The 16,639-nt window shown below is 43.5% G+C and overlaps 1 protein-coding gene across 1 annotated transcript in view; it reads left to right on the top strand.

Annotated features, from left to right (window-relative positions):
- Positions 1-84: 84 nt before the first annotated feature.
- Positions 85-16,639, top strand: part of LOC136426945 (dual oxidase 1-like) — a 37,947-nt gene continuing 21,392 nt past the window's right edge. The window contains exons 1-12 of the mRNA XM_066415664.1: positions 85-289; positions 4,888-4,965; positions 5,514-5,675; positions 9,395-9,588; positions 9,920-10,124; positions 13,685-13,851; positions 14,504-14,564; positions 15,077-15,173; positions 15,358-15,415; positions 15,517-15,530; positions 15,639-15,763; positions 16,341-16,513. Of these exons, the coding sequence (XP_066271761.1) occupies positions 214-289; positions 4,888-4,965; positions 5,514-5,675; positions 9,395-9,588; positions 9,920-10,124; positions 13,685-13,851; positions 14,504-14,564; positions 15,077-15,173; positions 15,358-15,415; positions 15,517-15,530; positions 15,639-15,763; positions 16,341-16,513 (1,410 nt within the window). The 5' untranslated portion in view covers positions 85-213. The remainder of the gene's footprint in view (positions 290-4,887; positions 4,966-5,513; positions 5,676-9,394; positions 9,589-9,919; positions 10,125-13,684; positions 13,852-14,503; positions 14,565-15,076; positions 15,174-15,357; positions 15,416-15,516; positions 15,531-15,638; positions 15,764-16,340; positions 16,514-16,639) is intronic.

The raw sequence follows: 16,639 nt of genomic DNA, 5'->3' as shown, positions 1-16,639 counted from the left end.
CAGGCCCGTGCACCCCTTGGCTATCCGTGTGGAATAGTCCGTTCTCAGACAGCTAGAGGTAGGCGTTCTTAAGGTTGGTGCAATCTGAACTACAGAACGGTCAAAGACCACAGGAAAACGCCTTAAAACAAGCAAGGAGCTGTCATACTCAAAACTTCATTGGTACGGTCTACCAAGTCAGCGAGCGTTCCCGTGGTGTCGGAGGGAGGAGAAATGAGGCCCACGGCGACGCCGGGACGCTTTGTGGCGTATCTCACCTGCACTCTCCTCCAGTATACCTGTCACACAGGTAAGGTTCTAATTACACCTCACCAATGTAGAATCAATGTGAATTTGACTACATGTCAATATCTATGATTGTATGTGGCAGTATCCATTATTCTATATAGGCTTCAATTTGCCTGTGGACACCTCGATCATGTCAAATGTCTAGGCTGCATGAACGTGTGTTTATAGCGCCATTAGCGTGGGAAATTCTCTTTTAGCCAGCCCAACTGATCTCAAGCGTCAAACTGATGAAAGCTTGTTTGTAACTGAAGAAATCAGCAGGTAAACTTCAGCAGTCGCGCGCTAGAACGGACGTCCTGGGTTTTGAGTGGTGCGGCCATACGCTTACAGCTGGAAAGTGCCCCTTGTGGGGTGTAGCTATAATTTAGTAAGTAGACCATAATTTTGCCGGGGGGGGGGGGGCTAGAGTCAATTCCATGTCACCGAGAGGGTTTTTAGATAATATTGCTAATAAGTTTGAACAATTTTAGATAAAAGACTATTTCAGTCAAAATTCTTCTAAATTGTTCAAACAATTAAGAATGAAAGTTTGAACATGTTTGAACTTAGCTATATATTTTGGAAATATTTTGAAAATAATTCCTCAAATATTTCTTTATTTAGAACAATTTTCAAGCATCTATGTGATTGTTTAACTGTTGGAACATGTTCATACAATTTGTATCATTTTTCAAATGGTAGATTTTGGGTTATCGCCCCCATAAGAGTAGGTGCTAATTGCACTCTATTGTCTGCCTCTGTATATTTTTAGATTTCACATTTTTGCCGACTTTTGTCTTGAGGTGTCAATGCATGGCACCCTAGGCCTAATCCCCTATAATTTGAAAGGATGTGTGAATTGCCCTGACCCAGTTACACCATGTTTTTATAATGTTGGAACATGTAGGAACAAATGATGAATCTACGTTGCAACAGTTTCGAAAATGATACAAATAACATGTGCAATGTTAGAAATTTGTCTAACATGTTGGAACACAGCAGAACTATTTAGAACATCAACTAAATGTTGGAAAATGTTCTAAACAGTTTCTTATCTCCCTTAGGTTGTTACAAAAGTTTTGGAAATGTTTGAACAAAAGGCGACAAGCACCCACACAGTAATGTGGAATTGACTCTACCATAGGGTTTGAACGGAGGAAGAATTGATCAACCTTACCACGGACTGTCTCTCCTGGCCAATCATTTCCTTTTTGCCGAATTCTACCCCCGTAGAAAGGCCTGGTGGGGGCTATCATTTGTCAAGGAGTGAACCACTATTACTCACAGAAGGAAACGTCTCTGAGTAAAAGTCCAATGGCGCTGGCACAAGCCTGAGGCATGGGAGAGACTGATTCACCTTGTGATCCTGCAGCCATAATAACTGTCAAAAATGTCTGGCGAAAAAGGGGAGGTTTTTTTCACTTCATGGCGTTTTTACCTAATGTTTCGTGTAGGATTGTGTTCTATAATGTTGAAAAAATCCTACAAGCCAAACACAACCCAAAACTTCGTTACGAATACGATACTTGTTTGACTTGCCATGTTGTTCGTCAGACTCCAAACTTGTCAGCAAAAATGATGGATTGATGGTCGTTGATAATTCAGTGGCAGGCAATTAGCATTCCTCTTTTGGGAAAGTTCAGTAAGACAAAAGGCATTGTTTGAACGTGAACAGATACTGTTTGTTATGTTATCTTGTTTGGCACGACAGCATTCGTGTGCCAGTTCCTTTTTTTACACACATCGACAGGGAGACTGTCCTGGGACGCCGCACCCCACACACTGTTGTGACGTCGCGACATTTGACAGCGCACGGCTTTCAAAATGTGTGTCACTGGCACGGTGCAAGGCACGTTAGTCTAAATCGGTCGGGCCTAAATCGGACGCTGTTGTAGGCGCCCCTTTCCGTCGCGCATTCGCGTGTTTCAATTGCACTTCAATCACAGGACCAGGTCGTCGCAGATCTGCAGGAAAATATAGCTTTTGTCATCCGGAATCTTTCGTGATGTTTTGTACCATTTGTGGTCATCGAAAGTAGGATCCGAACCGATGTATTCTCCCTGTACGCTCATGCCTACAAATTGACAGTTCGATCTGGCCTTGAGTTTAGATAATTAAGCAATGGCCACAAGTACACGCGCCATTTTGAAAGTCGTAAAAAAGGAAACGGTGATCCCGAACCAGTCGTGCACGAGGCACGTTAGTCTAAATCGGTCGTCGCAGGTCGTCGCAGATCTGCAGGAAAATATAGCTTTTGTCATCCGGGATTTTTCGTGATGTTTTGTACCATTTGTGGTCATCGAAAGTAGGATCCGAACCGATGTATTCTCCCTGTACGCTCATGCCACCAAATTGACATTTCGATCTGGCCTTGAGTTTAGATGATTAAGCAATGGCCACAAGTACACGCGCCATTTTGAAAGTCGTGCGCTGTCAAAGGTCACAACAGTGCTGGGTGCAGCGTCTCAGAACTCTTCCTGTCGGTGTTTGTAAAAAGAAACTGGCATACGACCGCTGTCATACGCTGTTGTCGTGCGTCCAGCAATTTTCCTTCTGTAAATCGGGCCTCTGGAAAGCAGCTTTTAAGTGTGGTCTGGGTACCGTCTGAACCAGTTTAGCTGAATGCACGGTCACATTCGTAGTGGGACGTCGTGCGATTTTTATGTTGTACGATTTTAAAGCATGCTATGACACAACCAACCGCCGACAAGGATTAAAAAAGATAGCACTTTCGATGCCACTCACCTGAATCTATGCTACTGCAAAGGGTCCAGTGTTAATTGGATCTTGCCCAAAGGCACTCGTAAAATTTCCATGGTACAATGAACCTGTACATGACGTCTAGCCGTCCTTTCAACTTTTCAGTAAGGGCCTGGCTACGTTTGTCGCATATGATCGCGAACTGAGGGCATTCTTGAGATAGTTGTGCATGTGTCGCACTGTCTTGTTTTATTGCACACATATTAGATAAGTTTGTCTTGATCTCGACTCCATTTTGTATTCGTTTAAGCTCACTTAATTTTGTATAGAGGTGGCGCTAACAATTAATGTCTATAATTGCATCTACAGTATTTCTTTTAAAAGACCTTTGAAAAAAGTTGGGGTTGGAATTCTTTGTCTTGACGCTACGGTCTTGATTGACGCTCTGGTCTCAAAGTCCCTGACCACCAAACCAAACCCACCTCGTTACGTCTGTGGGTGTACACTTATGGATTCTACGTCTTCAGCAAAGTAATAGTCAAGTCTTGTTTCTTGAAAGCATCAATGGCGGTGAAGACAATTGCGCTATCATGTATCTTGAGACAATATCAGCCGGGACAGCGATCTTGGAGTACATACATCTTCTGCAAATCTCACTGTCGAAGTTCCTTAGATAAATGCAGAACAAAAGTGGTAAAACTACCGGAGAAACGGCATAGCAGTGAGAATGCTTCCTGCCAACATCTCCTTGGAGATCGCTTAGTCTAGAACCGTCGTTAAGGTGTGTACTCTGATATAAGGACATCAAAATGCTTTCACTTCTAAACAGCAGAATGATTCGTCGGTATGAGTGAATAAAGGGACAAAAAGACTTGTCGACTCTCAGTAGGATATCTTTCCTATATTTAGACTAGGAGTGGCTGAAAAAACCAACCCTCGTGTTTACAAAGCATAGTAATGTTGATACAGGGGAGACTTCGTTCGTAATTTTGATGAACATGAAATGGAAACCACGTCATCGATGGTGGTAGAGAGAGCCATCGAATGAAATAGAGTGGTACTTGTAGTTTAAGGGTTGAAGGCACTTAAGCCACTTTGTCGTCTTTCGTAACGTTTCCAAGGCGTAAGAATGTAACATGAGCATTGTGGGACTTGTAGCTCTAGAACCCCCCACCAGTTACTAAAATGCATTGGTGCTTTTTGCTAAGCATAGTGGGATAGTGCGGAAAGCTTGTCGGAATCATTATAAGTTTAAGTGAGTCCCAGATCGGATTGTTGAATATCACATGACACTTGTTACTAGTTACATGTTACTAGTACTCGGATTATAACGTCATCTAAAATCAACTAGACTGTTTTCTTTCCTTATGAGACCCTATTTTGAAAGTGCACCTCTTTTCTCCCTATTCATTTCCTCGTGTTTGTAACTCAAATTGACACTTTGTTGATTTGATCTGTTTATGTAGTGGGTTATTATATCAATTATCTTTTAAATGTTAGCAAGTGAAATAAAAAAAAAACTGAATAAGAACTCAAGACGAAAATAGCAGACGATTTTGTATTAACAACAATACAATACAATACACTATTGTATTGTGCAATGTGATACAGTACATTCAATTGTGACACATGGCAGTACAAGAGATGAATGGCAACAGAACACAATGTAATACCTACATGTAACGTTACTAGAAATTAATCAGAACATAATATCAACATATAAGTTATAATGCAATTCATCTTCCGTAGTATATTCTTTCTGTCAATCTTGCTCAAGTTATAATTTTTCCTAACCTCCTCTCATAACTAGATTTTATCTAAAGAGAAAAATGTACCCCATGACGCTTTATTTGTTCAGAAATACCACCTATTATATCATCCCTTCATCTCATCTTCCCTTCATCTTATCCTCACACACAGCCGAAGCAGGCCATGTGGAGATGCCACTGTGTGACGGCTGGTACAACAACGTCGCTCACCCGGACTATGGATCTACCGGTAAGTACCAATCCTGCATCAAATCATTAGATTTCCCTCCCTATACCCTGTATGGGGGGGGGGGGGGGGATATAATGTTGTTGCTGTGGCAATATGGCAATAGTTGTTGCCATACATTGTACCGTGTACAACTGTCGTGCAATTAAGTTCTCCGTATATGAAATGAAATTTAAATGATAAAATTGTCCCCATTTGTACCCCCGTGAAAACGAAGGTATTGTTTTTAGGTCGCGTGTTTCTTTGTTTGTTCGTCGTTGTGTGTGTCCGCAGTTTTTTCAATGTTGTAGAGTGACAGGATGTGAGGCGGAAAATGGTGTACCTGGAGCCTCTCAGGGTGGCCACGTTGGCTTGGCCCGGGGCCAATGTTGCTCCCCCAAGATGGGATAGTTAGCTTGGCAGGGGTCCAGTCTAGTTAATAAGTTGCATAGGCAGAAAAATGCATAGGCACAATCAGCGAGAAATTCACAATGAAATGAATAAAAGCAGAAATTCACAAAAACTCTGAATATTTCACGGTGGTGTGAGAGTCTTTGATTTCTTGTTTACAGGAATGCCCCTGTCCCGAGACCTCCCGCCAGCCTACAGTGATGACGCCTACAGACCGGCCGGCCCCGACCGCCCGAACCCTCGTCTGGTCAGCCAGGTCTTGGTCAAACATCTGACCAACACCGCCACGGACAGTGGTCGGACCGTCCTCTGTGTTTTCTTCGGTAAGAGTTCAGATTTGTTATGGAGAAGCTCATTCAGCCTATCCAACGATATTCATCTTCTATAGTCCCTTTGGGCGTGCTCCTCAGCTATGATACGGTTACCAAGAGATATTTTTTTCGAAAAGGGAGTGGTGGAATTTATATCGTTCTGTTCATCCACCTTTTAGTTTGTTTAGAAAAGGCAGAAAAGGTAGATACAGCATTCAGACTAAAGGTCCCATTCCCGTGTAGTGGTCATAAAGGCAGTGAGCTGTTTTCAACCGACTCATGGCGAGGACTGATGGAAACTGGTGCATGGGTCAAATAGAACCGACGCTATGTGTTGCTATGCAAACAGTTTATACAATACAATGCTACGTATAGAGTATATCTTACCCAAATATATATAAGGCATGTATGATATACTGGGTCATTGCACATTCCTTTATACACACTTACTAGTACTGATCATTGTGATAACGGGCGTTTGAACGGCGAGTTTCTCACGACCCGATCTGAATCAAAAAAGTTATCGTTCATACCAAAGTGATCATTTAATCCGTACGTTTACATCTGAATTACGCACAATCAACAACACAGTATTACAAGTATTTTAGCACTTAAACGTATGGCCAACTGTGACCTGTCAATCCATTTATTCTAACTTCTTTGCTTACCACTACTGTTTAGTAGTACTAAACATTGCAGTGTTGTTGTTCACCTTGTAGTGCCTAGTGGCACATAGCTATAGGTCAGTAAATGTTCGTGCTGTTTCTGTAGCATGGTATATAAAGTATTACAGGGACGGGTTGCTAGCCCGTCCGCTTTAGGATCCTTACGCGTGTTCGAGGGACCCCCGTTTTACGTCCCTTCCGAAAGACAGGTGCAGCCCCAACTGAGATGCCCATCCCAGTAGGCACCGACTAATTGCAACCAACTGGAGTTCAACTGTAAGGCTGCTACTTGACCTACTTCCACACCTACATGGAAGTAAATGATGTAATACAAATTGGCTTACGTGCTCAAGTCCACGTACAAAGATTGTAGTTCCAAAGGGTAGTTGATAAGAGCCATTAGTATTAATCAACCTTAGCAATAAATGCCCAAACAATACAATTAACCTGTCTGCAGCAGCCTACGCCCTTTGTGACATGTTAATCCATCGCCTACTCAACACGTTTTCCGTAGGTCAGCATTTTTTAAAAATTGAAATTATGTACATAATACATGGACAAAGCACTCGAAATCACAAAACTTATTTTGACGCCATCACTTAACATAAACACAAAATAAATACTATGCAAAATAAAGCAAGATTGGCAATGAGAAAAAGACATTGCCATTGCCATTCTGAGAGGGCAGAAAGTCTGGCTCCCCATTGTCTGAGACCAGATCCCAGGTTGGTTAACGCACCTCTGCCTCAAGGGAGAGAGGTGCATTAACCAACTTTGGTCATGTATGTCGATTTCAAACAGCAATAGGACAGATGGCTGTGCTCTACCTGTAACGTTGGGTAACATAAATTCGCGGGGTACTTAAATTCGGGATTTTTCGAAAACGGGGTATTTAGGGATATGTGCTAGATGCAACATAAGTAATACCGCTAGAAATGCAAACCTGGCAGACTTACGTATTCAGAACACTGTCTGAAAAGCTTCGATAAGCATGGATTATAAGGCGACGAGGTCAAAAACTCTCCGTCCCTTATTGTCACAGTTTGGGGGCTTCGTGGGAGAATTACACAACATGGTTGTCGGCTGGTTTATAAGAAAAATGTCACATCCGCTTCCTGCTAAACACAATCATTTACAAGACAACTTATTACAATCTCTTTTGCTAACCTGCAACTGGATTCTAAGTGTGATCAATCATCAAAACTCCTCTCTGTTGCTACAACCTACGGCACGTGTATTTTCCCGCCGCCATATTGTTAACCAGAATCCTGTTGTCAAGCAGACGACAAAGGTTTGTGAGGAACACTTTTTTGTCTAAATGCTGCGTGTGAAAGTGGACTGAGGAAGATATTTTCCTCAAAGTTTGCTCCTAACACAACAAGGAACACATGGACATAGTAGTATTACCATTGCTACGGCATCCAGCTAACTTGCCATGAATAATGTAACGTTACACGTTGCCCGATGATGACGATGGGCCGACTTTGAGTGAAGTTCTACCGACTCAACACACGGGTTGTTCCCGAACTGGCCTGATGTGTGCGATACGGTCGTTTTTTCGTGTATTTTTTTTACTTGGACACGTCTATATCCATAGCACTCTCCTCAAGCCAAGGATGGAACGAATAGCTGCTGTATAAAATGTGATTAGCGGTAAGATATTCAAGACGAATCTTCTCTCCCGAATTAATGTGCCCCCCTGTCCGACAGCACCGTTATTGTGCGTGCGGCGGACGGTAGTTTCAAGTTGAAATATTATGCATATGGTGTCAGCACGACTAGAGACAAAATCTACCATATATATGATTAGTGCAAAGATAGTACATGATACTGACAGAATTATAGAAAAAAAGGATGGTTTATTGTTCTGCTAGATTGATTTCCGTCAACCATTATCGGAAAAATCCCGAATTTATGTTACCCAACGTTAGATCTGAGTGGTCATGTCAGTCATAAGCCTGTCACATCTGTTTGGCAGATGTGGCTGCCTGTCTAGATTTTCTTGGAGGAATGTCCCCAGGGGGGCTGCATGACCCGCATTCTCTCGGATCTCCTTTGCACTGCTGACTAACATTCTAAACAAGGAATGTCCCCAGGGGGGCTGCATGACCCGCATTCTTTCCTTTGCACTGCTGACTAACATTCCAAACAAGGAATGTCCCCAGGGGGGCTGCATGACCCGCATTCTTTCCTTTGCACTGCTGACTAACATTCCAAACAAGGAATGTCCCCAGGGGGCTGCATGACCCGCATTCTTTCCTTTGCACTGCTGACTAACATTCCAAACAAGGAATGTCCCCAGGGGGGCTGCATGACCCGCATTCTTTCCTTTGCACTGCTGACTAACATTCCAAACAAGGAATGTCCCCAGGGGGGCTGCATGACCCGCATTCTTTCCTTTGCACTGCTGACTAACATTCCAAACAAGGAATGTCCCCAGGGGGGCTGCATGACCCGCATTCTTTCCTTTGCACTGCTGACTAACATTCCAAACAAGGAATGTCCCCAGGGGGGCTGCATGACCCGCATTCTTTCCTTTGCACTGCTGACTAACATTCCAAACAAGGAATGTCCCCAGGGGGGCTGCGTGACCTGCATTCTCTCCATTGCACTGCTGACTAACATTCCAAACATTCTCATTGGCTTAAAATGCCTTTGGACAAATGCCTGTGTGATTCCTAGAATTGTTGCAAACTGCACACAATACTATACCCTTTGGCTCGCCACTTAAGCGTCGCCAATAAATACTAAGTGTAGACAAAATACAAGAAACGCGATGTACTAACAGAAGTACAAGTACGATGTACAAAAAAATGGGAAATTGTGCTAGCGCAGGTCCGGCCCCCACCCAATGTCAAAGTCGTTAACAGGACACATTACACGGGACAGAGGTACATCCGATGAGTTTGGGGGGGGGGGGGGCCGCTTCGGAGTAAAAGTAAGGTTTACATGTTGTTGTATCATTGTCTGAAAATGATGTGAGATTTTGGCGTGTCCTAAGAACCTGTAAAGTCTAGGGTTGTGCGCTGGGCATTGTAAATAATGAGAATCGGTTTCCAAATGTAGGTCAGCATGTTGTGGATGACATTGCGGACGTTCGTGGCATCGCCTGCCCCGCGGAGTATAGCAACATAGCCCTGCAGCCAGGCGACCCCCTCTACAACTCCGCGGAGTCCGACCGCACGGAGAAGATCATGCCCTTCCAGAGGGCTGTCTACAGAGATGGGACGGGAACGTCTGCCAATAATCCCCGACAACAGGTGATTGTCTGTACCCTTAGCATCTTCTACGGCAAAATGTGGATGCTTTGGTACACATTCAACATGAATGAAAAGAAGTTCGCACAAGAGTTAAAGTTACAGTTTCAGCCTCATACTGATGAAAACGTGTTTTATTGTCTTGTGATAAAATTTTCCATGGCAACACTGGCTCATGAACTTCAGCAAAGAAAAATGTGTCTTGTTCACAGAGAAGGAATGCTAGCCCTAGAATTCAATAGATTTATACTAGCGATAGTTATAAAGTTCAAATATCACACTCTTTATTGACATGTGTTTGATGTCAGGCGTTGTCACCCCGCCATCCTAACAGGTGAATGCAGCAACGCCTTGGCTCGACGGCAGCGCCATCTATGGAGTGTCAGAGGCATGGCAGGACAGGTTGCGTTCTTTCGTCAACGGGAGCCTTCGAACCAGCCATGGTGGGAGGCTACCGGACATGAATGTCATGGGCCTCCCCATGCAGAACTTACCGTCTCCCAAGTACCAGAAAATTCAAAAGCCGAACAATCTTTACGGTAAGACGAAAGTAGGGCTATTCAAACTTCTTTACACGGTAGCCGTGGCGACTGCTGTAGGCTTCTCTTAGCCTCTACCAGGTCCAGCGGATCGCTGGGAAAATAGTAGAAATTGGCCAAATATAGTGAATTGTATGCCAAGGGAGTCGGCGACGGAGAGAGGGTCTAATCTGCAATCCTAGCAAGTGAAACCCTGGCAAATATTCTCCCTATAGCCGGCGTAGATATTCTGGTAGATACTAGGCTTCTCTTGTTTGCAGCCATGTAACATTTCTACTGAGAGCAAGAGAAGCTCTGCAACAATCGTCACGGATAGGTACACGGAATAAGGTCATAAGCTAAACACTCTTTGTTTTCTAGCTAGAACATCAGTAAACAATTGACACCCAATGGCGCTAACACTGTGATACAAGTACCTTTATACACTAGAAAATCACTTGTCGCTCCACTATCCCACCCCAAGTGTTGAATAGCCTTGTTTCTAATGCTAAGAAATGCACAGAGATTGCCAGTGAACAACGCTTCAACATCCGGGATCTTTGTTGTCCCGACATGCCCCGCGATGTCCCGACATGCATTTTGCTTGTGTCACTACCCTTCAACGACCTCCAACAGCCTTCGCCTTCTATTCGGGGTCATGAGAATTCGCCCGGGTATCCTTCGCGCATTAAACTCGTTCGTCGTCCCCAGTATCGGGACAACAACGCCCCTGGGTTAACGCTGTGTACGGCTTGTGCATGCGCAAGCGCTGATATCAGTATTAAAGTGGGCGTCGGCCTTGTTTAAAATCGAATATTATGGGCCATGGACGTCAGCCAAATGTTCCGCCGAAGCTTTTAAGTGATAGAGCATCAATCACAGCTGACAGGTGGTACTGCGCAGAAAGTAAACTGATCAAGGCAAACCTCTCATGATCAGTTGAAATGCAGCTTTTATTTCAAGCCAATCAGAACCTATAAGTATAAGACCTATAACATTAACGTTAAAGGGACGTATTGTAGAATTGGGGGACAAAAACTACAAATATTAAGAATTTGAAAAATCTACATTCAGATTCACATTCGTAACTTATTTGTAACTTATTTCCAACATATTCCCGTCATTTTGTCACATTTCCGGTTATGAATAAACGACGAAAACGCAAAAAAGCGTGAAATCGAGCTTATTTGCATATTATTACATCTTCGGTGTGGCAGCAAAATTATTTGAAATTCAAAATAGTGGTCTACCTTTCCTTTTAAGTAATCTCAATACCATTGTTAAGATTTTGCCGCCACATATAAGATGTGACGCTTCAATTTCATCCAGTTTCTGCACATACTCAGAAGTCTCTGTGGGTCCTTCACACTTCCCGTCACATCGTCTCCCGAATGCTAATTCCACATCGCAGAAGGCGCGCGCTAACCGTGAAATCACTCCCTGTTTATTACCATACCCCGCGGAGCATGCACTCAAGATGCAAATGTGCTATCTTTCCAACATTGATATATTATACAGTATATATTGAAGTATCGTTGTCGTTTTATAACGTTTAAGACCTTAGCCGTACCAAATCTTCACGCACTATCATTTTCCTTGCCCGGGTATTTTCTAACGGCATCATGGTATATCACATTTGTAATAGTCACAGGCTAGTTTGGCAGTCCGTATCGTAATGCTGTTAACATTCTTGGTGGTAAAAAGAACTGCTGTGTGATACTGGCCACACGTTCTCTCCCAAACCATGCTCCTCTCAGGTGTGAACATGGAGTGAAAACGATCGATACTTCGCAGCAGTGCTGATCATGATCCCCCCAATGTGGGTCACCGGCCCGGGGGGCTAAACTGAGCCCGTATCTAGGCCGCTTCGTGAGAACATCTCATTACTAAAGCAACACGTTGGACATTGAAGGCTTAATGTTGCAATATAGTTATTCAAAGCCAGCTTAAATCCTTTGGCTAGTAAAAACAAGTTTGAGACAAGCTAGACATTTGTGATGAGAGAAAAGCTGCGGATATCAAAACGTCAATCGGTAAAACGTGCAAAGGCACACCTATCACCCACAGTCCTTTGCAAGGTCATCGACCCCAAGTGCTACTCTAGCGAACAGTAGGGGGGAAGGCAACATCCTCTAATGACCGAGAGTTACCTTTGGTGGGGGTGATTGTCCTGTTCATGCGTGTAGTATGTATGAATGGCGGTCAATGACCTCATTTTGGGATACAAAACCATGCAAGGCATAAATATTCACGTGAGTACCGTTCCCGACCGCGCAGAACCCAGCGGACACACATGTCGTCGACCTGATGATGATGAATGTGTAATGAGCGAGAGTGCATTGCCGTCTGAGGAGGGTCGTTGACCTGTATTTGTAATGCGGCACGAACTTCCTGGAAAATCGATGCGTGGGGCCGCGCGTCCCAAGAAGCATTTTTTGATTGACGTGCATTAGGGACGGTAATGCATCATTCTGACAAAATCACCTGACGGAAAGTGGCTGGTGCAGAGATGCCTGCGCGATGGGAGCTGTTTCGGTCTCCTATGTGAATAGATAAAGCTTCTGTGTAACATTGGGGCTGGAACCCACTGTCTTTGATCAGGATTCTTGATGGTCCACCAAGTGGACCTCAAGCCACATTCTCTTGACATGAAATTGTATATTCCCTTGCTCGTTCTTCGGGCAAAAAACTAAAACAACCTATCTTTTATCGGCAAAACAAGGGACACAAAATCACATAAAAGGGACCTTCTATGTGTACTTTCTCAGTACAGGTAAGAAATAACATGTAATAGTAACATATCCACGTATGACAATCTCACGAAAGGAAGAATGTACGATGGAAGGTGTGTCGATGGCGGTCTGCTCTGCAGTGTGGTTTATAGAGCAGCTTTATGTCCATTCATTGTATTAAACAGAGATAACATGGGCAAATTCTTCAAATCCCCCTCTACGGGCGTGACGGCATTTACATCCCATGCTGGGCGAAAATTGTCTCGCGATGTCGTGTGTTGGTTGGTGGAAATACTAAGTAGAACTTGGACAACGTCATCACCATAGGGTAGCTACAGTACTGCCGATGGACCACAGGGGGTATTTTCTCTAAATCGACCAACAGACACTAAGGGTCCCGTCACATTAGTTGTACGATCATCATGCCAACTTAAACTACGTGTCTACAAAATTCAGCTGTCTCGTAATAACTGACTTAGATCCTTGTCGGAGGCTAGTTGTGGCATAGAGTCTACTTGAAACTGATTCAACGATATCAAAATATGGAGACGGCATCATGACGACCAAAAGGTGACCGTGCCGTAAGTGAAAAGCACAGTATTCGTGAAAAGAACGATTGCCCACACTGAGCTCTCGGCCAATCAATCACTGCAATGACAAGCATTCCAGATCCATGGATGGATTGGAAGTGATTACAGTATTTACTTCAGTCATCACTTCAACCACACTTGGCATTTTAAGTATAATGTTTTTGAAAATACAAGAGTAGAACAAATTCATTGTAACCAACTTCTACCAATTGCGTGTACAAATGTAAGAGACACCTGGCGGCTATTTTTCACCTTGCAGCCCTTGGGAACGTGCGAGGGAACGAGAACCCGTTCCTGTTGGCGGTGAGTACAGTGTGGAACCGCTGGCACAACCACTGGGCAGACCGCCTCCAAACGCAACACCCGGACTGGACGGACGAAGAGTTGTTCCAACAGGCAAAACGATGGGTTTTGGCTACCTACCAGGTAACAACCCAACATTATTTCGTAGGTCATTATAGTCCGTTCATCATGTTTGTACATTGAAAATAAGCAAGGCACAAAGACAAAGTGATGACGCAGCCAAGTTTACAAAGCCCATGGCCATGTTGAAGCTTAACATAAATGCAAAGGCTGAATGAATATAAAACGAAGACCAAATACAAGAACATACATTACTGAGCAGAGAAGTAAAACACTGTACAAAACGTTGGAAGTTTTTCAAGTTGTCCCATATATGGCCTTGGGTATATTGAGCATATTTTTTTGATCAAAATTGCTTCATTTTCATCATGCATTATCATGATCAGTTACGGAATGCTTGACGGGAGTAGCTATAGGGTATATCGCTCGTTCTCATTTAAATGTACACATTTCGTAATCTCCGTTACCGATTGAAATAAGACGTTCCTGGCATTAGGATATGCCACATATAAGATGTCAAACTGTAGTTTTTATGACGACTTAAAACTTTTCTAGCTTTTAAAAACGGCAGTTTGGTACCTTATATGTGGCATATCTTAATGTCAGGAACGTCTTACTTCTAACGGTAACGGAGATTACAAAATGTGTACATTTATATGAGAACGAGCGATATATGTGCACATGCATATTCTTACAATGCTTATTCTTTCTTCAGAACGTCGTTCTATACGAATGGCTTCCGGCTTTTATCAACGATACCGTGGAACAATACACGGGTAAGATAGGCTTGCAACATTTCATATCGAACAGGTGCGTTCTTCGGGCTATGTTATGGTCATGGTCATTCAGTCTATGGCGGAAATATCTTCAAGTAAAACAAACTTCTAGATTGCTACAGTGTTGTGGCTCCTTTAGGTTGTCAATGGAGCAGTAAAGTGGAAAATGGCAAAAGACGATGGAGTGATTTTGATGAATCATGACGCAGAAAAGATCTTACCAGTGAAGGCGCAACTCTAGTAACTCGTCCGTAACTTAGTTAGGAAGTGCAACTAACATACATAGAAACTATAACCTTGTTTAAGTAGCAAGGTTCTTTTATTCACAACCAAGTATTTACAAAGAGCAAACGTTTTGATGACTGTCTGTCATCTTCATCAGGGCAATACTGACGGGTTCAGTTTTCGAAACGTCGGCTCTTTGTAAATACTTGGTTATGAATAAAAGAACCTTGCTATTCAGTCATTCACCAAACTGATGGAATTATTCACGGCCTTGTTTGTTCTGTAAGGATATAACCGTTTCGTGGACCCGTCTCCGTCTAACGTGTTCACGGCTGCGGCCATGCGGTACGGACATTCCATGGTGCCGACAGCTGTCTTCAAAAGGTGAGGACCCCCTTGTCATTTTACTTCTTGATTAAAACATTTCAAACTTCAAGCGAAAGGCTGGTACAAAATAGTAAAAGAAGAAATTGCTTATTTCATTTGACATCTGAAGCATATACATAGCTTATTACTAACTATTTATGCCGTTAAGAGAAAATTGACTTCCATGAATTTGACTTTTCAGAAACTCCTCAGGGGACGCGATGCCAATTCGCACTTGTAACACCTACTGGAGCGCGGAGGTAAGCTATGTAGTTCCACAAGTTCGAGTCCTAATTTTGTTGCAACTGTTTTTTGGACAATAAACATATATGATGTGTTTTCTATTCCTAATATTCGGAAGGGACGTAAGATGGGGTTCCGTGATCGAGGAGGTGCAGCAAGCACGTTAAAAGGCACTACGACAGCCTCATTACTCAGATGAGTACCTACTGGCAGTACTTCAGATGAATATAACTAAAACAGCATGGTGTCTTTATTTGTCCCTCAGGATGTGATCCAGTCTGACGGGGATGTGGACGGCCTTTTGTCGGGCATGGCTGGGCAGATCGCAGACGGCGCGAGGAGCATCGTATCGGAAGATCTGCAGGGTGAGAAGTTGAAAACACACGAGCTCCTCAGACTCGCCCCTCATTGCCTATAACTAGCCTCCGACAGGCCTTCCTACGGGCGTAGGGATCGTAGAATTCGGCAAAAAAAGAATAATTGGCCACTGGAGTCAGTCCACGGTAGGGTCAATAATTCGCTTGCAAATGAAACCCTCTGGTGGCCAAACTTCCCTGGCAAATATTCTCCCTATAGCTGGCGTAGTTAGTCTGGTAGAGACGAGCCCCTCCCAGCCGAAGTTGGTCGGGCCGCTGTAAGCGCGCGATTCCATCAGGCAATTCAGTTGTCGCTAGTTTTTAAACTACATTTCACAAAATATCAGTAGTATCAATGACTACTCAAAATGTCCGATTCAGATACATCAGTTCATGTTTAGTTTGTGTGACTTCTGACAAAGGTAAGAGCTTTGGTACAGTAACTAGTCGGAGAAATACGTTTTCCTGAGTTGCACAAACATAGTCCGTATAGTTTAACCCCTTTAATTGCTGATACAGTCGGTTGTAAACAAAAAAAGAAGCTACGAGTCTAAGAATCTACTTTGATGTCTTCAATACCCATCAGGGTTCCTGTACGGGCCTCTGACGTTCTCCAGACGAGACCTGGTCGCCATCGACATCCAGCGGGGCCGGGACCACGGACTGCCCGACTACAACACGGCGTGTAGGGTGTACGGGCTCAAACCGCTACAGAACTGGACCGACATGAAGCTCACCAACAAGAAACTCACCGATGAGGTTTGTACATCTTTCGATTAAGTTTAAACATCCGGGTATTTGTGAGGTACTCAATACAGAAGCGCAGCATTCCCCAAGCAAACAACTGGATAAGTGTTGTAAACAGTCAAAAATTTAAGACACTGT

The sequence above is a fragment of the Branchiostoma lanceolatum genome, chromosome 2 (genome assembly GCF_035083965.1).
Source record: "Branchiostoma lanceolatum isolate klBraLanc5 chromosome 2, klBraLanc5.hap2, whole genome shotgun sequence".
Taxonomy (NCBI): domain Eukaryota; kingdom Metazoa; phylum Chordata; class Leptocardii; order Amphioxiformes; family Branchiostomatidae; genus Branchiostoma; species Branchiostoma lanceolatum.
Note: the sequence above shows the minus strand (reverse complement) of the source record. Positions and strands in the feature narration are given on the sequence as shown.